Source organism: Protopterus annectens, chromosome 2.part2 (genome assembly GCF_019279795.1).
Source record: "Protopterus annectens isolate FY-2018-M chromosome 2.part2, PAN1.0, whole genome shotgun sequence".
In the NCBI taxonomy this organism is placed as follows: domain Eukaryota; kingdom Metazoa; phylum Chordata; order Ceratodontiformes; family Protopteridae; genus Protopterus; species Protopterus annectens.
Window position 1 is genome coordinate 346,040,206 of NC_056730.1, and position 26,459 is coordinate 346,066,664.

The 26,459-nt window shown below is 40.0% G+C and overlaps 1 protein-coding gene across 1 annotated transcript in view; it reads left to right on the forward strand.

The window, feature by feature from the left end:
- Nucleotides 1-26,459, forward strand: part of COL19A1 (collagen type XIX alpha 1 chain) — a gene marked incomplete in the record, with an annotated part of 3,251,042 nt that overhangs the window by 2,350,407 nt on the left and 874,176 nt on the right. The window contains 2 exon segments of the mRNA XM_044063894.1: nt 700-744; nt 964-1,008. Of these exon segments, the coding sequence (XP_043919829.1) occupies nt 700-744; nt 964-1,008 (90 nt within the window).

Here is a 26,459-nt window from a genome sequence, read left to right on the forward strand (position 1 = left end):
TAAGCCAATGTTCCAAACCATTATATCCACCCTGCAGTTTCTTTTGAAGCTCAGTGTGAGTCTCAGATGCACATAGTAAAGATAAGTCATCATCATATTGGACCATTATGACTTCAGCTCGGCAACCCAGCAGCAATTATACATAGATACCAAATGACAAAGGTCTCAGAAATAACACTTAGAAAATAAATACCTTTGTTACCAAATATATTCCTCTTCCCCTTAACCTTACATTTTCTATCCTACAAGAAGTTCCAGAATCAGTTTATTCTGACAGGTTGTATTCCTAGGGCAGATAAGCTTGTTAAAAAGACATGCATGACATGCATTACTTATCGGGCAAAATGAGTTGAAATGCCAAGGAACAGGACTAATACTGCGTGTCCATTTCTTATCTCTCCCTAATCAAATTAGACGCTGTGAGTTGAGCACTACTAACTAAGCTGTAGTCACTGATATACGAATGCTTTAAATATGGAAATTAAGAACATAATTTAAAAAAAACAGAACCCGATACAGCCATAACCACACACAATCAAATCATGTGTCACTCTATTCAGAGACCTAGTACAGTGGCTATCAAAAAAAAAAAGAAAAAGCAATTCATTATCGAATTACTAAGATCATTTGAAACATGGCTGAATTGCAATCTGATCATTACAGTTAAGAAACATAACAATTGTTTTCTGATTTTTACAGGGTCAGCCTGGACCTCCTGGACCTATTGGAACTCCAGGAGAAGCTGTAAGTATGTTCTGTTATATTGAGTTGTATATGTATGGTTGTGCATGCTTTCACTTGTGAGTGCATATGTGAGTGTATCCACGCAAACATTCTGTTTTCACTATAATTTGTACTTTTCATATATGTTAAGCTCAGAAATTTGTATTCACATCTTCATATTATATATTTTTAATTAATTAATTTCCTTAACATGGATATGCACTTTTAACACTTTTGTAGGGCTTACCAGGAGAACCAGGTCTTCAAGGAACAAAGGGAGAGAAGGTAAGCTGTTTTTTGCCTCTTTTTATAAAAACTGTGTTAAAATACAGTACATGTTTTATACGTCTCCTTTCATTAATAGAGAAAACCATGTCCTTGTTAAAAGTATCAAAAAGGCAAATGCAAATTTTAAATCACTTTAACTAGAATTCTTTTGTTTCTGTTTAAGCATTACTAAATGTAAGATCAAGGATTTCTATAATACATTAAATCAATTTAAAATATCCCCTCATACCATATTTTCATCTTGTTGTAAGATGCCTTTTTCTGCTCCTTTAATTTTATCATGCAGATAATTTTTATTCAGAATATATTATGGTAGGATTAATCAGTTATGACTGTTACATGGTGTTTGTTATTTATAAGCTGTGTCTGATTGGCCTCAGAAAAAATATTACATTTATAGTAACTAAAATACAACATAATGATAAATTCTGCTGTTTTGTCACTGTAGTTAATGGGGCATTAAAACTAAGTATAGATAACAAATCATAGCATGTCCAAATTCTGTAGACTGTAAAATTATAGACAATGCGATAATATCACATTATTAGGATTGGATGTACTTTACTGACCTCGCATACAATAAAAGTTCTTATATTCAGACTAATTTGACAGACTAATTTATCTTATATAGAATCTAATCTTTGTGTGATCTTGGAAATTATTTAGTCCCTTTAACCTGGTCCCGTCTTATCTCCTATCTTTTTTTGAAGTTTGATTTATCTTTAACTGAATGTGACACCACAGAACATGGGTGATCTTTACTAGTAGAAATCCCATGCAAATAATGGTGATGAGTGCTGTTTCATTCTGTTCTTTTCAGATGATTTGAAATGATAACTTCAAGGCAGTCAGGAACTGTAGTCACTACAACTCAGGAAACAGAGTAATTAAGCTGCACCTCAGGGCTGATGAGATGGTATTCATTTGCTGAAAAAGAAACCTTTGAGAACTATACGTGTTGTTATGCATGTAAAATTACGGTATGCATCATGATGTTATCATTTTAAGCACTCTTTTATATTTCACACCAAAATCATAGACAGAAAATTTATAAACAAGGTAGACAAGACCCCCAGCGACTCATCCGACCATCCTTTTCTGCCACATGGGACTTAGAGCAGACAGTATAACTTGGATGATATTTTTCCAGTTAAAAATGTGCTACAGAATTCCATAAAGCTGGTAAAATTTAGAAAGAATTTTTATTGAAATTTGCTCAGTAATGCTGCTTTGCAACTTTTCAGAGATTTATTTAATCTAACCAGCAGTGCATTTCTCCTTTGATTGTATATTCGATGATCTGGAACTTCAGGTACAGAGAACTCTGTAGCACTTTTTACAGTGTTTCGTCTGCATTCAGAGCTATCCAAGCTGAGACAAGAATATTGTGTTAACTTCACTGGTACTTGTTTTATACTGTGATCACTACTGTTTTTGAGCATTTTTTATGCACTTATTTAATTTTGTGGCAAAAATGGTCATTTCTCCATTTGTTGGCTTTTCTAGTCTGTGTGCCTCCTTTGCAGAAGGGTGATTTAGATAGGGACTTAAATGATTGGTAGTTGTTTATTGTTTAATCTGCACTTGAGAGATGCTTTTACTGTGCCTTTACATTAATAAATTCCAGGATCAGACATCTGGTGACAGAAGGTGTTTATCTGGTCTCACTGAGTTGGGGTACACTGGAGAAAGGTCAACGTGTGTCTGTTTATTGGCTAGAAGGCATAGGGGCAGTTTACAAGCTTGTTTGTCTACTATAAATCAGACAAGTTACAATGCTCTTTGTTCAGTTATGAAGAACTTTCCAAAGCTTTTCCAGTGTTTCAACTGTATCCAGTGCCATCCAAGGTAAAAACAAGTAAATTTTATTGATTAATTGCACTTATATTTCTTTACACAGTGACCACTAGTGTTTTTGAGCATTTTAAAGCATTTATTTAATTTCATGGGAAAAAATGGTAATTTCTCCGTTTCTTTACTTTTCTAGTCTGTGTGCCTTGTACTTTCTTTGAATTTGTCAGAAATGTAGTTGTTTAATGGTTGCTTGTTGTTTAATCTGCACGTGAGTGTTGCTTTTGCTGTGCTTTTAAGTTAAGAAATTCCATGATCAGACATCTTGTGGCAGAAGGTCTTTACCTGGTCTCTCTGAGTAGGGAAGTACTGCAGGAATCTCAAAGTGTGTTTATTTATTGGCTAGAGGGCACATGAGTCAGTTTTCAAGCTTTTTTCTCTGCAAGGAGCTGCCCCTGGGCCACAGCAATTATCAGTACCCTGTACAACAACAAATGCCTAGATAGAAGTTAGACAGTGTGACATTGTGCAGAATTAAGCTTAAAGCAGCTAGCTTGTGCAGCTAGCATTATATAACATCCTGCTCTTAACCCCAGAAATTAACATAGGAGGCGCCTGTTAAAACAAATCATTAATCCTAAAAAGCCAACCCTATTACAGGAGCAGACAACATGGATATGCATTTTCCAAATGTCTCTGTTGCCAGATGGGTAAATTTTGGCATCCTAAGGCAATTTAGCTATTGCCTCATGTTCTCATACAATCAGTTAATCATTAAGAAAAATAACATGGTATGTGAGAGCTGTAAATACACCACTTACTTGAAGGCAAAAATCGTGCATTCAAAGGAGGCTGTCAGGAATACCCATACTACATCCCTCACACACATCAATCACCACACACACAGATTGTCTTACACAGAGGTGCTTAAATGGAACATTCACAATTCTCAAAGACATCCTAAGCCACCTAGAGGGAGCACTGCCCCTCAGCAGTCACTAAAGCACACACCAAAAGTGTGCCATCCCCTCTCTGGGCCACTAATCAATGAGCCTGAATCCTCACCACTGACACTGGAGAGGGATATTCACTTGTAACAAAAATGGATATACCCAGTATTTACATGTGCAGCTCTCTGCATCAAGCACAATTTCCCCTTAAGAGCACACAGAGAACATACTCAGTCCAGGGTCTAAACTTCTCTATCTCACTCCGGATCCTCAATATGACTCTACTGGCACAGCTACAGCATTGAGACCTCTGCTAAGTGTCCAAGCCAAGTTCTCCACCATTCTCTCTCTGAAACCAGTGCTTCATGCCCCTGCTTCAAGCAACTGACACACACACACACACACACACACACACACACACACACACACACACACACACACACACACACACACACACACACACACACACACACACACACACACCTGGGAAAGACTGGTACATATTTACTAGCTAAACCACCAGCTACTCTAAGGATCTTGCAAGGGTCACAATTATACTGAGTGAAATTAATATTAATACAGATGGTAATGTTGACCAAACAGCAAGGCTTTCAGGAGTGGCCCCGGTGTCACCAATAGATATACGTGTTCTCAAAGGTTAAAATATTCTCTAAAGGACCATCCACACTGAAAAGTTTAAATATATATTTAATAGTAGATAATAAAAGAACATGAAATAGTAAATATGTATTTACAATAAACATCAGAGTTTCAGTCACAGGAAATATTAAAATAACACAGATGAATAGATTCAAACAGATACAGAAAAACACTTAACTAATCTCATTATATTTTCCTTACTGATCTAAAGAACCAGAATTACTAATTCTAAAAAGGGCGGTGGCATTGCCATCATCTATTCTGATAGCATTAACCTCTCACCAATCACTACCCCTACTCCAGACTTCCACCCAGCTGAACTTATCATCCTAAATTGCCATCTAAACCCTCACAATAAATTTGTCATTGCCTCCATATATATCCATCCAGAAAAGAATATTCCAGCCCTGGAATCTATCCTATCCTGGTTCCCACACAGTATACCATATGAAACCCTCATCCTAGGTGATGTTAACATTGACTGGACCAAACTTACTACTGACTCTCCACAACTTAGTTTCAACATACAGGGATTCCACCAACTGAGAACATCCCCCACCTGCCTGCACACTACCTCTTCTTCCAACTCTACTATTGAGTGGATCCTCACTAACTCTCCTATCCTTTACCAAACTCCAACTACCCTAACAAATTCATTAAGTGACCATCTTCCTATTTCCATCCTATGACACTCTACCCAGTCTACCCAGATACCTAATCCACACTCTTATAGAAACTGTCTTAAAATCTACAACTTTAATACCACCCAATTCAATTCAGTTCTTTCTAGTATTGACTGGTCCATCCTCAAACAGATCCCTCTCAATGAAGCAGTGCTTAAATTTAATAAAAAATTCCAAGATACCCTTAACTCCCTTGCCCCTACCAGGAGAGTTAGAATCAAATCCAATTTTGCTCCCTGACTTTCTAAGGAAAGTAGATCCCTTATGCATAAACATGATAGTACATGGAAAACCTGGACTAAGACCAAAGAGGCTCCCCTGTTACAAAAGTACAAAGAACTTCGGAACCTTGTCAAAAAACATGTCAGCAGTGACAAAAAATCCTATTATAACTCTCCCCAGATTAACACCAAAACCAATCAGCAGAAATTCTGGACTACCTTAAATAAAATTCTCAATCCTGGATGCCCTTCCAATCCCTCCCCTTTCCCAAAAACACTCCTCTAGAAACTGCTACCCTTCTCAATAGACACTTCATTGACATTGTCCAGAAAATTACACCCTCTAACTGCACAACAAATACCCACTCTACCCCTCCCAACCCTCACAAAAGTAACCTTTTCACCTTTCAACAACTTCTGACTTCCTACATTAACTCACTCCTCCTGAAGCTTAAACCCTGCTCTCCCTCCTCAGAAAATCTCCCACCCACTTTCCTCAGAATAGCTGCTGAATCCATAGCCTATCCAGTATCCCTATTAATCAAAAGATCTACTCAGGAAGCAAGAGTGCCAGAGATTTGGAAATCCTTCTTCACAATCCCCCTGCATAAAGGGGGGAACTCAACTGACCCATCTAACTTTCAACCAATTTTCTCTACTCTCTCCAAAATACCCAAAAAATGTATACATACACAGCTCCTAAACTATCTCATCCAGCAGAACTTTCTCACACCCACTCAACATGGCTTCAGCTCTAATCACAGCACTGCTACAACCCTCCTATCATTTACACATACTGTAGCTGAGGCCAGTGATAACAACCACCTCGTATCCTGTCTTCCTCAACCTCTCCAAAGCCTTTGACACTGTCTCTCATCCTTTACTTCTAACTAAACTCACTAACATCAATCTATCTGCTTCCAATATAGCCTTTTTCACTAGCTACCTGTCTCATAGACAACACAACAGTATGCTTGATGGCTCTCCTCATGCTCGCCCTACCTTCCACTGACATCCAGTTCCATCTTGGGTCCCCTCCTGTTCAACATCTTTACTAATGAACTTCATACTTCCTGCAGACAAACTGCTCTAATTCAATACGCCGACGACTCAAGTTTTATCTGCACTTCCAGCAATATCTCTGACCTTCACACTCTTTTCCATTGAAAAGTGGCTGCCTGATAATTTACTCATCCTAAACCCCCAAAAAATCAAACTCCTGCTACTCCTCCCTTTTTCTTTCTCTCACCTTAAATCTGCCTTTGTTATCACATCCTTCAATAACACCACCATTCAACCTGACTCCCACACAAAGTTTCTCTGTACCATCATCGACGACAAACTTAAATTTAACTAACAGTGCATATCTTTCAAAGTATAAAAAACTCACCAAAAATTGGGTTTGCTTTTTCACAACTGAAAATTATTGACTTGTAATGCTAGACTCTCCCTGCCACATGCTCTTCTTCTCCCTTACCTTCTGTATGCCACCCCAATCCTAATTAACATTCAGTCCACTACTCTGACCAAACTCCAACAAACATACCACAAAATAGCAAGATTTGTCACAGGCTCCCCTTATAACTCACACCATTGCCTTACACTCAACTCTCTACAATGGCTTGAACTTCCACATCTCCTTCTGTCACAATTTCAAATCACTCACTCCATACTATACAAACCATCCTCCTGTCCTGCTCTCTCCTTCTTAATATCCACCTATACTCCCACTCGCACACTCTGCACCTCAAATGAGCAACTCCTAGACATTTACCTACCAAAGAAAACTATCAGTAAACTACTGTACAAATTCTCTGTATTTCAAGCTTGCAATAAACTTCCAACACACATACGCATACATGTATTCTCATCTCTCACACCTCACAGTTGTACTGTTCCTAAAAATACTACTTCCTCAAAACACACACACACACACACACACACACACACACACACACACACACACACACACACACACACACACACACACACACACACACACTAATCACAACTTCAAAACTTTTATGGATTGTTCTTACAGTAGTATTTGCTGAACATGTACCATAACAAAAAAAAAATACTAGTATTGTGTATCATCTACTGATCTGATTTACCATGCTCATTTTGTTATCTTACACTGTGAATTTCTATGTATTTGTATTGTAAACTGCAATTGTATGTATAATAAACTGAAATGTTATGTACTGTAAACTGAACTTTTATGTATTGTAAACGATCTGTAAATGGAGCTTTACTCCATGAGTCTCCACTGAAATTGGGTCTCTGGCCAAACTGGACAAACCCAGTTAACAAATGTCAATAAATAAATAAATAAATTACTATTCCCTGGTCACTTACTAGAGTAAGGCAAGATGAAGTAGGTGGTGGTCATCATTCTTTTTTAGGTTCCAAAAACAGAGTACAATGAGACTTCAGCCTTATCTCGTATTAAACATAATTTTTCTCCTAGATTACAAAATGACATCACATACATCTGGGCATCTGAATTCTGGCTCCCATGCTATCCCCTTGGCTAGAAGCTGTCTGGAGTTTGCACATATGTGTCAATGATATGCACACAAAGAGCCTTGCTAAGATCTGCTGCAGTTCCCGGAAGTCATAAAACAATTTCAAACCTCCACCCTTCCAGAGTAGCAATCAGTTCACCCCAAGGACAATACAGAAAGCTTCCTGGTACAAATTTTTTGTCTCTAGCTGCCTTGAGAACTATAAGATAACAATCTTTATAGCTTAAGCCAGGCAATTTAATTTCAAAATATTTTTAAAGTTAGGTGGATTGAGATTAACCACTTCTCTTTCAGCATCCTCTGTTAAAACATATGCATTTAAACAGTTACAATAATCCATGTATATTTCTTTTTCTCTCAAGCAGGGCACACTATTGGTTCATTTTTAACAAAAGCAGCTTTACAAATACATTTTCAACACAAGCATCTGTACAAATCAGTTTAATATACAATTGCCATGCAATTCTTTACAAAATTCCAGGTAGCTGTGCTAGCAAATGTTACACATCTACTGCCCTACTTCTCTTGGCATAGCTGGCAAAATTTTACATTGTCACAAAAAGCAATATCAGACATCTCACATAAACCTAAACCAAATGGTCCCCCAAGTGTAAAGCCCATAAAGCAAGCACACACTTTACCTAATACTATTTTCTTGTGGGACTCCATTGTGCAATGCACAGATGCCCCACTCACCAGGTTTGATAAGGAGAAGATAATGGTTAGTGGCCTATCTGGAACCAAAATCCACAATATAATGCACTCAAGTTAATGATCCTCAGGTAGCAATATGATTTTGTCATAGTCCATGTAGGTGCAAATGACCTGAGACATACATCACTGGACCTTATAAAAAGAGACATAATGGATCTCTCAAAATAGGTGTCACAGATAGTTATAAGCCGTCCACTGAGCAATAGTCTACCTCAACCAAGGATAATGCCACATTATGAACATAAAATGATTTTAATGATTGGCTTAGTTTCTGGTGTCACTCCAGGGGGATCCAATATCTGACAGCATAAGAGAAAACTACAGGTCAACAATTGGTGGCTTAAATACCCTGGAGAATACATAATGTGCTGTATTGAAAAGCTCATAGCTCACAGACAGAACCAAAGAAGTCAGGATCAGTGAGACCAGCTCTACCAAGAGACCGGTCACCAGTGGAGTATTACAGGGCTCCGTGCTGGCCCTGCCCCTATTTGTCATCAACTTTTTGGAAGTCAAGATTAACATTAAAAGCCTTTGGCTCACCAAGTTCACAAATGACTGTAAACTGAGAGCTATTATGGATTTCTATGAAAACACAAACATCTTGCAAGTGGGGTTAGTACAGATAAGTGACTGGTACCAAAGCCATGGCCTAAACCTCAATGCATTATAATGCCCTTTGGGAAACTGTTAATACAAGTTAATTACTCCATCCATAAAATGCCCCTATTTGTCAAACAAGTAATAATGGATCTGGCAACGTATGTAGACTACAATCAGGCCTTTGATCAATGTGTAGCTAAGACAATAAGAAAATCATTCTATGTCACCCAACTTAATGGTAAGGGTATGGCATCCAGGTCCAAGGAAGTTATAGTATCACTTTACTCAGCCCTTATCAGACCTATCATTGAATACAATGCCCCTTTGACATGTATCTAACCAGACACTTGCAACAGTTGGAATGCCCACAAAGGTTTTTCACCACTAGAATTTAGGGCATATCCTCCACTAAACACCTAAAGTCTCTTTCTGTATGTTGTCTCCCACAGGCTGCTGAAAGAGGATCTGAAATGGGATTTTTGCCCAACTTGCAGGACTTGCAGGGCTTCCTCAGACCCAGCCCTGATGGACATCTTGCGCATTTGCAAAACAAACAGCACCAGAAGCACTAGATCCAGGGATCTGAACTTCACTTTTGACATAAACGGAATGTGCTGGAGAGACAGATATGTATCCCTAAAGATGTTCATCGTCTTTCACTGTTGCAGTCATCACTGTAGGGTTCTTCCTGCCGGCAGGCAGTCCTCGGTCGGCCAGAATCCCAAAGTCTGGGTCCGGCGTCGGCTGTTCAGTCATGCTCCCTGACGTCAGAGTGCTAAGAGTACAAAGCTGCCAGCCGACGCCATGTTCTCCAGTCTTTCTTGCCATATGGTGAAAGCAGTTCGCAAGTACCGGTTGGCTGACTCCTGATATTTTTTCATGCTTCAGTCCGAAGACTTACTAGTTCTTCTCAAAGCTAAGTACCCCGTTGGGGAAACTTTTTTCTTGCTCCAGTCCAATGTCAGAAAAAGTTAATAATTACATTTCTTGTGGGAAGCAAATACCTCATAAGGATTTCCATTCTTACTGTATTCCTTGTTTAGGCCCTGACCACGACGTAGCTAGTTGTCGGTTTTGTGCTAGATTTAACCTACGTACGATTAAGCAGAGGTACGATTTTGCTTTTTACTACTTTGGTAGGCGATTTAATTACAAAATGTCGTCGGACACGCTTCCGACTACCGGAGTTCACAAACGATGCAAGGATAAGGACAGGCCTCCGGGGTCCAAATCAGACGACGTTATACAAGCAGAGCCAGCTTCAGGTTCGGCCGTCGTCAGTGAGGTGCTTTCGCAGCCCCTGTCGTCAGCCATTTCAGAACTGATAGCTGAAACGGACTCCCACGAGGAGCCAACTAGACCTTTGAGCACTCCAGCTGCAGAACCTTCTGACAATGCTCCCTCGGATGGATCCAGAGCCGCTGTGCAGGTACCGGCTTCTGAGAGGGTTTTCAGGCCTACACAGCTTCTGATAAAGGCAAAACCAAGGACAAAGACAAAGACTCCTTCTAAATCTAAGACACCAGCCCAGGCCTCTTCTGATCCGGGACCCAAATCCCAGAAACAGTTACTTAAAATGGCGGAGGACTTGCTAACCATGATTAGGGGTTCACATCCCCCTCCAGACAAAAGGCCAAGGCAAGAGTTGGATTATGAATCTTCTGATCAGGCATCTATTTCTTCAGTGTCTTCCTCTGAACAGGAATATTCTTTCCCTCCTTATGAGGATTCTGATGCTGAGGAATCTATTCCATCAGCTTCTCCCCCCTAAGGATTTTTCTTTTGGGGAAACTTTACATGACATGAGGGAACATTTTCACTGGAAGGGACAGGAGTACTCGGAATCTAAGAGAAGGCTCAGGGATTTCCTTCTTCTTCCCCAACATAGACCCCTGGCTATTCCTCCTATTTTGGATATTGTGGATGATGCCTTTTCTGAGGCTAATTTAACTCCTGACTGCTTTCCTCCAGCCCCTGCTAAGCCCGACAGATATTACAGGATCCCTGACTCCCACCAGTTCCTTTACAAAACTACTGCTGATCCAGAAACCATTTCTCAGGGTCCTAAGGGGGTTAAGGCTGCCTCTGCTAAAAACCCTATTCCGACAGATAAGGATTCCAGAGCTTTGGAGAGATGGGGCAAAAAAGTGTATACTTCTGCTACTTTATCGATTAGGGCTTTAAATTGCAAATTTCATATGCTAAAATATCAGCAATTCCTGCTGTCTGTTATGAAACAAAAGTTAGGTACCATTTCTGCATGTGCAGATAATAAGGAATTACATGATTTGATGCATGCTACTGAATAAGTGGGGAAGCATGGTTTACACTGTGGTTTTGATGCCTTGGAGGCTTCTTGCAGGGCGGCTGCCTCTGGCACAGTCATTAGAAGACATGCTTGGTTAAAGGAACAAAACTTACCTGATCAAGTAAAAGCAAAGTTACTGGATGCTCCTGTTCAGCAGAATGTTTTGTTTGGGCCTAAGGCTGAAGAGGTGATAAAGAAAATGGAGGATAAGACAAAATCCATGCAAACGGTTAAGGATTTCTTACAAGTTCAGCCCCCTAGATTTAGCAGAAATTGGCCAACAAAAAATTGGTCTTTTCCCAGCTCGGACAGGTCTCAGAGGGGTAGATATAGGCGCACCAGAGGGAGGCCTCAAACACAGACCTCTTACAGACCTAGACAATGGAGTGCTTCCACCTCCAGGGGTGGAGAGGACAGACCTCAATCATATAGAAAACAGGCTCAATGACCCCCTCTGCATGGCTCCAGGAACTTCTCTCCTGGAAGCCCCTCTAGGAGGAAAACTATCTCTTTTTCAACAAAATTGGACTTACATAACCCAAGACAAGTGGGTTCTGGATGTAGTTTCAAGAGGTTACAAATTCCACTTTCATACCTTGCCAAGACCAAATGGATGGCCAGACCTAGCAAAACACCAATGGTCCGAGGCATTAAACCAGGTGGGATCCCTCATGGCTATGAGGGCCATAGAACTGGTCCCACAATCAGAGACGGGGCAAGGCTTTTACTCAAGGCTCTTTCTAGTTCCCAGAAAGCAAAACTCATGGAGACCCATCCTGGATCTGTCACTCTTAAATACTTTCCTGGAGATACCAAAGTTCAAGATGCTTACTCTGCAGCAGCTCCTGCCAATGTTGAGCAAAAATGCATGGATGGTGACATTGGATTTAAAGGAGGCTTACCTACACATCCCTATCAGACAGGAGTGCAGAAAATACCTCCGGTTCAAGGCCGGCTCGCAACATTACCAATTCTCTCCGCTGCCCTTTGGCTTGTCTACTGCGCCCAGGGTCTTCACCAAGTGCCTGGCACCAGTAGTAGCTTATTGCAGACTCAAGGATATTCAAATTTACCCTTATCTGGACGACTGCCTTATTCAAGCAGACAGCAAGGATGTTTTACTCCAGCACCTGGAATTTGTTCAAAATCTTCTCAAGTATCTGGGATTCACTGTGAACATAAAAAAGTCAAGTTTGACCCCCACACAACAGATACCTTTTCTGGGTGCTCTTTTAAACACAACAACCCAGATGGCATTCCTGCCATCTGAAAAACAACTACAGCCGGCTTCCACTTTCAAAACCTTGGCTTCTATAACTCAGCTAACTGCAAGGAAATTCCTGCAGGCTTTGGGTTACATGGTCTCCTGCATCCTTCTCATACCAAATGCAAGACTACATATGAGAAAAATACAATGGTGCCTAAAAAGTGTATGGTCCCAGCATTGCCACAGTCTAGACACACAGATTGCTGTCTTGCCTTGCCTATAAAAGGAATTCCATTGGTGGACCATGGCATGTCTTCACAACAAAGGAAAAGCCTTCAGTCTACCTCCAGCCAGCAAAGTGTTAACCACAGATGCCTCGGATTACGCATGGGGAGCCCACTTGCAGGGAAAGGGTCTGCAAGGTTTTTGGACAGAGGATCAGAAGCACCTACATATCAATTTAAAAGAGATGTTAGCTGTTCAGAATGCCCTCTTGGCTTTCAGGGATCTTCTACAACCAGGACAACTACTGATACGAACAGACGACACCACAGTTATGTGGTACATAAACAAGCAGGGGGGCTCACATTCCTACCCTCTTTGCAGACTAGCCATGACTCTATGGAACACAGCTCTAGCTTGCAAAGTGGATCTACAGGCTCAGTTCCTGCCAGGGAAACAAAATACTCTGGCAGACAGCCTGAGCAGGAACCTGTCAGACCCACACAAGTGGATGCTAGACACCCACACATTCAAGACGATTACAGAAGCCTGGGGCTGCCCAGACATAGATCTATTTGCATCCCCCCTCAACCACCAGTTACAGATTTTTTGCACAAGGACATTTCACAAGCTAGCATGGAAAGTGGATGTACTATCATTCAGTTGGAAAAACCTCAAGGGGTATGCCTTTCCACCACTACCTCTTCTACCACAGGTGTTATTAAAGATCAAGCAGGACAAGCCCAAGATGATGATTTTACTGGCCCCAAATTGGCCTCGTCAATTTTGGTACTCAACACCGAAGAATCTATCTCAGGAACCACCTTGGATTTTGCCTCAGATTCCCAATCTTTTGTCCCACCACCAGGGCCAGGTTCTGCACTCCCATGTCAAAACTCTCAGCTTGGCAGCCTGGCGAATTCAGGATCTATGATTAATCCTTCCCTTCCCAAACAGGTCATGGATGTTATCTTAGAAGCCAGACGGCCTAGCACTAGAAAATCTTATGCAGGTAAATGGAAGAGATTTTACACCTGGATGCATGCTCAGGATTCAGATCCTCTCATCCCTAATATCCCACTGATTTTACTTTACCTGACAGACATGCTACATAAGGGTTTATCCTTCTCCTCCATAAAAATTCATGCCTCAGCTATCTCTGCACATTACAGTACAGACCCTCCAATCTTTTCGCATCCACTTCTGAAACAATATCTCTGAAGAGCAAAGAATTTAAGGCCCCCTAGGACACCACCCATACCTGCCTGGGACCTCAACTATGTTCTGGAAAAACTCAGTCTGCCTCCTTTTGAGCCTGCTGCCACAACTGATATTAAGTATTTATCATGGAAGACAGCTATCCTACTGGCTTTGACTTTAGCCAGGAGAGCTTTGGAGTTACAAGCACTCATGGCTGTGGAACCTTACATTATTTTTCACCAAGATAGGGTGTCTTTAAGGACTAATCCTACTTTCATGCCTAAAGTGGTTTCCAAAGTGGCTTTAAATCAAACTATTCACCTGCCAACTTTTTTCACTAATCCACAAAATAAGGGGGAAAGGATCTTGCATTCCTTGGATGTACACAGACAACTTCGTTTTTACCTGAACAGAACCAAGGATATCAGGAAAACAGAGCAACTGTTTGTTTCTTAAGCAACAAACTCCCAAGGCAAAGCCATTTCAAAACAGACGATTTCTAAATGGATTGCTCATGAAATCAGATTTTGTTACTCTCATCATGGAAAGCAAATCCCGGGAAAAATTAGGACTCACTCTACCAGAGCTGTGGCTACTTTAGCTGCCTTTCTCAGGGGAGTACCTACCAAAGATATTTTGGAAGCTGCAACTTGGAGTTCAGTGCATACTTTCTCTAAGCACTATAATCTCCCTCTTTACTCTACGTCTAGGGCAGGCTTTGCTTCTGCAGTCTTTCAGGGCCTTCTAGCCGCCCCTTCTTCTCTATAACCACCACCCCTTAGCTTTGGCATTCAACCCTACAGTGATGACTGCAACAGTGAAACACGATGAACATAGTACAGTTGTGTACACTTACCATAAATGTAGATGTTCGAGTGTCTTCACTGTTGCAGTCTGGGTTACCCTCCCTCCTGTCCCCTCTTATACTTTCACTAGTGTGCTTACCTACTTCACCTTTCTTCTGAGGTGTATTTGCTACAGGCTATGGGGTTTGTGGTATGTTATTTTTTGGTTTTTACTATTAGCCTTCATTTTTAGGCACCTGACATCTGGGGCAAGAAGAACTGGAGAACATGGCGTCGGCTGGCAGCTTTGTACTCCTAGCGCTCTGACGTCAGGAAGCATGACTAAACAGCTGACGCCGGACCCAGACTTTGGGATTCTGGCCGACCGAGGACTGCCTGCCGGCAGGAAGAACCCTGCAGTGATGACTGCAACAGTGAAGACACTCGAACATCTACATTTATGGTAAGTGTACACAACTGTACTATGCCTGCACTATGGAATAGGCTCCCCCATCCATGTAGAACAGTGTTCATCACTGGTGTTTTCAAACAAAACCTTGTCAACTAAATGGGAAATCATAGCTTTACCCCTTATGGACACAGGCTGATAATAAAAAAGTATTATCCTAACTAACACCTCCTCACAAATCCTTAGCTACCTGCCTGCTAACTATTTTTTAAATACAATTAGTTAATAATAAATAATTAGATACGAGAGTTATTTGTATATTATGGGCATAGGGTGAGAATATGTTTATGGGTAATTTGGAGCAAATTCCTGTATTCTGCTTGTGTAAAGGATTTTATTAAATATGTAAATAAATACCTGGTCACAGCATGTTTATTATTAAAACGCAGTTAAAACTTTATGTTAGGGCATAGTTTATGATTGCTGGAATCTGTAGGATTTTGTTGGATGCGGTTTGCTTTTTTATTTAAGCAGAGTTGTTTAATGCACTATGAAGCATGTTTTATTTATTTAATTAGAGCAAGTTGGTTGTGGGAGACTGAGCAGTGGAGGACTTATATCCCCTCATGCTGTGTTGTTCACCTTTTGATTTGCTGTATCAGTTGTAAAGGTGGGCTTATTTAAATCAGTAGCTGCGTCTCACCTTTGTGGCAGGTTGATTTATTATGGGGGTAAATTTTGGAGTCTGACTACAAGGAAATGGGGATGCACAAGCCAGTGTATTTCTTTGTGCCGGTCCCAAGCCTGGATAAATGGGGAGGGTTGCGTCAGGAAGGGCATCCGGCATCAAATTTTGCCAAATCATACATGCGGACAACAGTACAGATATACATACCAGATCGGTCGATGCCCAGGTTAACAACGACTGCCACTAGTACTGTTGGCCAACAGGGTGCTGGCGGAAATTGGGCTACTGTTAGCCGAAGGAGGAGAAGAGGGGGAAGGCATGCCCGAAGGCAGGTAAAGGCTAAGACTGTAATAGTGAGGGTCGGAACTCTGAATGTTGGCAGTATGACTGGTATAGGGAGAGAGCTAGCTGATATGATGGACCAAAGGAAGGTTGGTATATTGTGTGTGCAAGAGACCAGATGGAAGGGGAGCAAGGCTAGGTGTATCGGAGGTGGGTTCAAATTGTTTTATCATGGTGTGGATGAGAGGAAAAATGGCGTAGGGGTTATCCTGAAGGAACAGTATGCTAAGAGTGTTTTGGAGGTGAAAAGAGTGTCGGATAGAGTGATGTTTATGAAGCTGGAAATTGATGGTGTAATGATGAATGTTGTTAGTGCATATGCTCCACAAGTTGGGTGTGCGATGGATGAGAAAGAAAAATTTTGGAGTGAGTTGGATGAAGTGGTGATGACTGTACCCAAGGGTGAGAGACTGGTGATTGGAGCAGATTTCAATGGGCATGTTGGTGAAGGGAATAGAGGAGATGAGGAAGTGATGGGTAGGTATGGTGTTAAGCAAAGGAATGCAGAAGGTCAGATGGTAGTGGATTTTGCGAAAAGGATGGACATGGCTGTGGTGAATACGTATTTTAACAAGAGGGAGGAGCATAGGGTGACATACAAGAGTGGAGGAAGATGCACACAGGTGGATTATATCTTATGTAGAAGGGCTAGTCTGAAGGAGATTGGAGACTATAAAGTGGTGGCTGTAGAAAGTGTATTTAAGCAACATAGGACTGTAGTTTGTAGGATGACATTGGTAATCAAGAAGAGGAGGATGAATGTGAGGGCAGCACCAAGGTTCAAATGGTGGAAATTGAAAAATGGTAATTGTGAGGTGGAGTTCAGGGAAGAGTTAAGACAGGCACTGGGTGGCAGTGAAGAGTTACCGAATAGCTGGGTAACTACAGCAGAGCTAGTAAGAGAGATGGCTAGAAAGGTGCTTGGTGTGACATCTGGAAAGAGGAAGGACGACAAGGAGACCTGGTGGTGGAATGAAGAAGTACAGCAGAGTATACAGAGAAAGAGGTTGGTGAAAAAGAAGTGGGATTGTCAGAGAGAGAGATGAAGAAAGTAGACAAGAGTATAAGGAGATGAGGTGGATGGCAAAGAGAGAGGTGGCGAAGGGTAAGGATAAGGCATATGAAGAGTTGTATGAAAGGTTGGACACTAAGGAGAGAGAAAAGGACCTGTACCGATTGGGTAGACAGAGAGACCGAGCAAGGAAAGATGTGCAGCAGGTAAAGGTGATAAAGGATAATGAGGGAAACGTACTCACAACCGAGGAGAGTGTGTTGAGCAGATGGAAAGAGTACTTTGAGGCGCTGATGAATGAAGAGAATGAGAGGGAGAGAAGGTTGGATGATGTGGGGATAGTGAATCATGAAGTGCAATGGATTAGCAAGGAGGAAGTAAGGATAGCTATGAATAGGATGAAGAATGGAAAGGCTGTTGGTCCAGATGACATACCTGTGGAAGCATGCAGGTGTTTAGGTGAAATGGCAGTGGAGTTTTTACCTAGATTGTTTAATGAAATTTTGGAAAGTGAGAGGATGCCTGAGGAATGGAGGAAAAAGTGTTTTGGTACCGATTTTTAAGAATAAGGGTGATGTGGAGAGCTGTAGTAACTACAGAGAGATTAAATTGATCAGTCACAGCATGAAGTTATGGGAAAGAGTAGTGGAAGCTAAGTTAAGAAGGGAGGTGATGATTAGTGATTAGCAGTATGGTTTCATGCCAGGAAAGAGCACTACAGATGCGATGTTTGCTCTGAGAGTGTTGATGGAGAAGTACAGAGAAGGTCAGAAGGAGTTGCATTGTGTCTTTGTGGACTTAGAAAAGCATATGACAGGGTGCCTAGAGAGGAGTTGTGATATTGTATGAGGGAGTTTCAGAGAAGTATGTAAGACTGGTACAGGATATGTATGAGGGTAGTGTGACAGTGGTGAGGTCTGTGGTGGTAGTGACGGATGTGTTTAAGGTGGAGGTCGGATTACATCAATGATCAGCTCTGAGCCCTTTCTTATTTGCAATGGTGATGGACAAGTTGACAGACAAGATCAGACAGGAGTCCTCATGGACTATGATGTTTGCAGATGACATTGTGATCTGTAGTGAGAGTAGGGAACAGGTGGAGGAGACCCTGGAGAGGTGGAGATATGCTCTAGAGAAAAGAGGAATGAAGGTCAGCAGGACTAAGACAGAATATATGTGTGTGAATGAGAGGGAGTATAGAGGAATGGTGAGGATGCAGGGAGTAGAGGTGGCGAAGGTGAATGAGTTTAAATACTTGGGATCAACACTTCAGAGTAATGATGAGTGTGGAAGAGAGGTGAAGAAGAGAGTACAGGCAGGATGGAGTGGGTGGAGAAGAGTGTCAGGAGTGATTTGTGACAGACAAGTACCAGTAAGAGTGAAAGGGAAGGTCTACAAGAGGGTAGTGAGACCAGCTATGTTATATGGGTTGGAGACAGTGGCATTGACAAAAAGGCAGGAGTCAGAGCTTTATGTGGCAGAGTTAAAGATGTTAAGATTTGCACTGGGTCTGATGAGGATGGACAGGATTAGGAATAAGTATATTAGAGGGGCAGCCCAGGTTGGAAGATTTGGAGACAAAGCCAGAGAGGCAAGATTATGTTGGTTTGGACATGTGCTGAGGAAGGATGCAGAGTATATTGGGAAAAAGATGCTAAGGATGAAGCTGCCAGGTAACAGGAAAAGAGGAAGGCCTAAGATAAGGTTTATGGATGTGGTGAGAGAGGACATGCAGGTGGTTGGTGTGTCAGGGCAAGATGCAGAGGACAGGAAGAAATGGAAACAGATGATCCGCTGTGGCGACCCCTAACGGGAGCAACCAAAAGAAGAAGAAGAAGAAGAAGACTACAAGGAATTCAGTCTATAACCAGTATACCAGTACTGTATGTGTTTTTTATATATATTATATATTCTACTTAAATTTATTTATTTATATATTTTAACTATTAACTAAGCTGCTGGATGCATATTAAAAACAGTACCTAATATAGCTCTCCTAATTCATTTTTTATATACTATATACATTTTTTATTAAATTTATAGTTTAACACCACCCTCCACTTGACAGCCTTGCGTGACTCCTGGTACGTTCCTCAATGTTCATTTGCTATTAAATTATTATTATTATCTTTTTATATACATTAATAAAAGAAAAAGGGTGAAAGCAATACTGGCAATGCAATGGATAACTAAACAGCTGCCATACAGCCGATACGCCTTCACCGTAACCTACAGCCTCCCACCTGCTTCTGCGCTGGCCAGCTGGCTGCATTCTCATCTGCATAAAGTGCCTGCTGATGGATTCTGCATGCAAGAACAGCAGCACTTCCCTTAAATAGAAAACAATCACCTGCACACCCCCCTCCCCAACGATGGCTCATTTTCGTGGGCAGTGAGCAATTACCTGAGTAAGTTTTCATTATGTATCTAAGTATAAGAAAAACATTAGTGCACAGGAAGCAGTATATGGTTTATTTGAAATAAATCTATCATAACAGATTTTTAAACAGGGACTATGCAGCTACATCTTTTAACAATGTGAGAGGTAATGTAACTATTGGTAAACAGGACAATTCACGTAGTGACTCTGGGGTAACTATATTAATAAAAATGAGTTGGGGAAAACATCCGCTCCAATAGCCTTTTGTAGTTGTGTGGCAGTGCCTTTCCTTCACAGGAATACACATGAGATGTTGTACATGAACAGAGTCTGCTAACATAAGAGAATGTCAGAGATCAAAGCGTATGTTTACAAAACTAAATGTGCTTTTACCTTGCGATGAAGTTCATAATGGCAAGTTGAGGAGCTTGCATTAAAATCCATGAGAAGAGAAGAAGAAATGAGAGGCTCTGAAGCGTCCTTGCCTCTTCCATCATCATTTCATGACCTCCCTCTTCATATTAATGATGTAGCTTAGGGTATAAGAGATCTGCTGCGTTAGATTTATTCTAAAGCAGGGCTGCTAATTCAGCTTTACAATTGCAAAAAAACATCTGCTACTTAGAAGTCCACAGTTCAGAGAGTTTGGACTCACTGTACATAGTTCATATAATTTTGTTAATCATTTTTGAGACATGCTTTAACTTTATTTACATCTTTAGCTATATATTATTATTTTTTTTTATTTAACTTTGAGACATAAACACTATCATTGGATATAGGTTTAAGAAAAGTGATACCAGACTCTTTCATATAATTCACAAGTGTACCTCCTCTGGAGGTTTATGGAACTAAAGGACACAGAAATGTATATGGTAACTAGTAGTTTTGCTTCTTTTCATTAACAAGCAACCATACGTAGCACATGCATATATATTAAATAAAAACTAGCAGGTTTTGTAAGGCAGTCAAAGAGAAGAAAGTCCTTTAGAAGCTGAACAGAATAAAAAAAAGAATAGAAGTTCTGGTGTTCCACTAAACATACCTCTCTTCAGATGAGCATGTTAAGCCTTGAAAAAGTGTTTACCAAGTGGCTGTCAGCTCTTCACACATCTTTGTCCAAAGAATGAGAATTGTTATTTTCACACAATTGTTCTTTATACTTGTTCAGCATGTGCAGGTAAAGTAAAATGTATTAAATGGAATTTCTTTATATGCACCCAAGTACTGCCTCACATTCAATAAGGACTACCATAGTATCATTTGTGGGTAGACTATAAGAGAGCAAGAGAATATGGAGAGAAGATGAGAGGTCCGCCTCATGATGCGGGAGGGAGTGACCAATGGGAAGAATGGGAGTAAACATCTGACATAAGCTCCAACATCCTGAGGGGGGTGGGGCTACCTATTCTCACTGCTATAGCAGCATTAAGACAGGCAAATTCCATCCTGCAAATGGTATATCTCTTGGGTAGGAAGTTGTGTATATAAACTTTCCATAGGCAGAAATTGCAGAGCCTGCAAGGGAGCCAATTAGGCCACATTCTCTGGTAGAAGCATGAAAGTGGGCTAGGGTGGGCCAGTGCCCTCAGCCTTATCATCAGCCCCATATATGGTTTGGGTTGATCCTCGAGGAGGCTAAGGCAGATATGGTAGACCCAGTGAATGAGGTCAGGAGCTGGTGGTTCATGGTCAGCAGTTTGAAGAGGGATCAAAAAAATGTGAAGAGAAGAATTTCCCTGCCTGGAGTCATGTGATGACATATTATAAAGAAAAGCCCAGCTTAACATCTTACATCCACTAACTGTTTGTCTACTTACTTCCTGTTCGTACCTGACTCATCTTAACTCCTTTTTTTGCTCTCTTTTCTCAGCTACTTATTCACTCTTCTCTAAACCTTGTTTCTAGACCTTCTGTGTCTATCTTGTACCCCCCCTTCTTCTGTCTTTTGCTTCTTCTTCCCCTCCTTCTTAGATTCGCCGTACATCAAGCTACATAGCTCTGATGACTTTTGTTTTGTATTCTATCATACTTCTAAGATGCATTCTATGTATTTAAAAATCTTATGTAATGGCTGTTACTCTTTGTTTGCAATTGGTTTTGTAACTTTATTTGTAATTGTTTCTGTATGGGGCTTTCCCCCCCGGATCTCCGCTGAAACTGGGCTAAAGCTCAGTCGGACTTACCCAGTTAACAAATGTCAAAATAAAATAAAATAAATACTAAATAAAATGTGCTGTACTAATTATTCCCTGTGGCTATGATTAGCAACAGAATGTACAGCATCTGTTGGATGGTCCTTGTTAGAGAATTACTGAATAGTCTAAATGGTTTGTCTCCTTTACCTTTGCACCACGCACAATTATTACATCACTTACATCAGTTAGCCCTTTCAGAATGATCTCTTATGTTATTATGGCATCAGTATACCACTGTGTTTAAACATCTTAAAACTCAACTCTCTTACTCCAGACTTTTCAGCCAGGCTTAACAAAATTAATTTAAGCAGCACTTCCTAACTTAGTATAGTTTGGGCTATCCTGAAATGCCACCTGCATGATCAGTTAAGTAGGCTCACATGGCAACAGCTGAAGAAATTGGAAAAAGACCTATAACAGACACTACAGTCTAAAACTACTGACTGCACAAAGGTATTATGAATCCATTAATAAAAATGATCAATATACTTGTTACAAGAAAAAAAAATAACCAAGGCATTCTAGATTAACCAGCTGTAATGCAGATGGAAAAAGTTAGGTTAGGAATATGACATAGTATCCCTTTAAGTCCAAAAATAAATAGTTTTTAAATGAAAGTTAATGTCACTGCCTCTCTTCTCAAGGCCATAAAGCAGAATGGATCAGGCATTACTTCACGAATGGAGGCGTATACTCTCACACTTTCAGAAATATTTGCAAGTCATGTCCACAGTTCCACAGGTGATTAGGGTCTCAATTGATAGATGATGAAATTAGCAAGAAAAGGAGGGTAGTATTGCAGAAACTGAATTCATCCTCGAGTCCTACTGAGTACCTTCACATGGTAGACCCTGTTCTCACAAAATATCACTAAAATGATATTGATATATACACTGTATTTTTATATAGTATTTAGCTTGGGCAATGGCAGATTAAAGAATGAAAAGGACTGTTGGGGGCACAAGTCCCAGGATAAAAAGTGTCCAATCCTGTATGGACTAGTGCCAGGACTGGAAAAAAGGCAGAATGGAATATCAAGATGTGGAAACATTCCTACAACAGTATTAGGCCAAGATCAGGAGAAGGATGGCTCCCAGTGGTAGAAAGAAGTAGTAGTTCACAGAAATCAAAAAAACTGACAGGTGAAAAAAGATCCATAAAGATGACAAAATGGACAATTACAGATAAGGAAGAAATCATGTATTGCTACTATTACGCAAGAAGCCCAGAATTTCCAGATATTCAGACAGATTAAGAAATCAATTAGAAGAAAGAAAAATACTTGTACATGTAAAACTGTAAAAGAGCTTTAAATAAAAACTTGAATTTATTAATACAACAGATCCATGAAAAACATTCCATAGAAGAAGAAACGTTGGGACATCTGAAAAAATAAGACAGAGGAAGTGCAAAAATATATAGAACAAAACCCATATATATTTGAAAAGTATAAAAAATAACCATGGACATGGGGAAGAAAAAAAAGATCTGGTACAGTGCAATAGTCATGCAAGGGAGAAAGCCAAATTAATCAATAGAAACAGCTTTAAAGACATTTGAAGAGAAATAGGGGCAACGGCACTTGCATATGGAAAATTTCACAATACAAAAACTAAGAAAACAAATGGGAACTGTGCAAAAGAGGATTAGTAGGGTATAAGTTAAATAAATAGAAACTGAACTTATGGATTTTCTGCAAAGTGTAGGATTTAGTGTGAAGAATCCACACAGGTAATCTTGCAGCATGAAAGGCTCCCTAGATTAAGGAGCAGAAGATAGAGCAGGAGGTATCTGGAGAAGATTTGGCACATGGTCCAGTTGAAGCTGCACAGCAAGGGAAAGGGCAGGAGACAGTGACAACTCTTGACACAGCTAATGCTGCACAGTGAATGGTCAAAGGGTTGCCATATGAAGGAGCAGCAGATGAAGCAGTGTGCATCTGAGGAGGATATGTCACAGAGAGATATTCTAGAACTTTCTGTAGAATACTTACAGGGAATGGAGATCAAAGAAGATCTTAGTCAGAAAGAAAATGATTTAAGGGTAGACCTTCTTGATTTAATAGAGATGGATAAACATTAAGATAGATGGAAGTAATAGACTGTAGAAAGTAAATAATATCCAAAATATTAGAAGATTGGTAAAACAGATTAATACAGTAATCAGGACTATTAAGAGACATTCATGTGATATAACAGACATCAGTAGATTATATTACTGTGCAGATAAATTAACAATGGATAACATGTTACAAAAAATGTAGATTAACAAAGGAATAGAAAGAAACAAAAAGAATATCACCATGGAAGCATCAAATACAGAAAAATGAAGACAAGAAGTATCGTCGTTGGAAGAGTATAGAAAGTGGAACAGCCCAACAAAATACTTAGCAAGACAGTTGTGGAAATCAACACAGTATTAAAACAGACCAGGATCTATCATACACTACTGCTAATAATAATCTAAAAATATCAACACCAGTGCAAAAAACTTAGAAGATATGTAGATAAATGTAAAGGAAAAGTACAAAATAAGCAATTAATTGATCACCTGGAAAAGTTTTATAGAGAAATGGGAAACACACCAAACAGAATAGAAATACCACCAAAAAAAGAACAAATAGACACACTTTGGAGAATATTTCTGAAGATCCTGTTCAACATAACAAAGATGCAGAATGAATAGCAGAATTAAAAGAAATGGTAAGGCGTTCTAATGAAGAGGATATGAAATGGGATGAAGTATCGGCCAGGGAGATTTAGACAAAATTAAGAGAAGCTGATAAATGGAAAACCACAGGCACAGATGTAGTATTTAACTTCTGCATAAAAGTATTAACACCTTTGCACAAAGATTTAGCCTTCAGTAAGAATTATTAATATGCATGTCCCGAACAGACACCAACCTGGTTAACAACAAGCAAAATGATACTCCTCCTTAAGAGGGAACCTGCAAACTATCCTATAAACTATAGACTAACAACTTGCCTCCTGACAATATACAAACTGTATGCTGGGATTGATGCAGTGTTTATAGTCATTTGGGAAAAATCATTTAAATAGAAAAAGGGTAACAGATGAAAGTCATATTCAACAAAGGATCATGTGTTGCTAAATAAAGCCATAACAGAAAACTATAAAAAGGAGAAGAATCTAAGTATGTCATGGATAGATTACAAGAAAAAAGCATTTGACAGCATCCCACATTCATCCATAAAGGAGTGCTTACAAATGTAAAAGACACACTATACATTGATCAGTTACAATACAGTGACCATGAAACAGTGGCAAACCACTTTGCAAATGAGCCATGGCAAATTATTAACCCAAGGATACAAATTCAACTGGGGATATTCCACAATGATTCACTATCACTGCTGTCATTTTATCATGCCGTTAACACATTAAGTAGTTTACTTAGCAGATTAGATGATGGTTACAGTTTGGCTCCCAGAAACCAATCTTTTTTAAAGACATCTCATTTACGTTTTTGTGAAGGACTAAAAACTGTATAGTTCATTAGATGAGGAGTTGAAATCACAACTACAAATGTTTAAAACTTTCTCAGTTATAATATCATTTGGTTTTGATAAAAGTGCAAAAGCACCATTTAAAACAGTAAAGCTCCAGCACAAAGAAAGTATCAGTCTGGGGCAGGAATGTGATATAAAGGAAACTGAGCAGGAGGAAGTGTGTAAATATGGAAGGATCAGCAATAAAACATGAACAAATGAGAATAAAACTCAGTAAAGAATTCTTCAGAAGACTAAAAGTAATATTGAAAGAGTATAGCTGTGCAAGTTAAACTTACCATAAAAAAAAGATGTTCAAATGATCACTGCTGCAGTAACCAAAGCTATAGGGGATTATATCCTGCAAAGGATATAACAACCAGCCAGCTTCCAAGGCTTCAGGGCACCTTCCACGTGCACAAACTGTTAGATAGCTCAAGCTCAGCTGACTAAAAGACAAGTTTAGGCACAAGCCATTCAGGACTTACCTGCCAGCAGAGAGACAGAGGCTGAACGTTGAAAGGAAAATTCTAGGAACAACAAAAATAATTGTCCACACCCTGGCATAAAAAACTCACCAAAAAAACAAGGGGGTGGAAGGAGTGAGTGGTGACTGCAGCAGTGGTCATTTGAACATGTACTGTTACGGTAAGTTTAACTTGCACAACTGTACTATGTTCATCTTATTGATCACTGCTGCAGAAGCCTTAGCTATAGGGATAGATTACCTTAGATAACTATATTTGAATGGGGAAGGAGTAGAGTAAAGGAGCTCATGAAAAATGTTCCTAGCAAAGCTTAATCTGGACCTAAGGAAGGAATCAAGCTTACAGTGCTTTGAAAAAGTATGTACAGAGCACAAAGTAGCAGCTTCGAGAATATAACCCTTTCCAAAAACCCATTGATGAAGGTAAGGCCCTGGTAGAGTGGGCCTTGACAGTGGCTTGCGTAGTTTTGTTGTGGTGAGTATAACAAAAGATGAATGCCTTAGACAACAATTTTGAAATAGTCTGCTTTGGTAGAGGTTGTCCCTTCT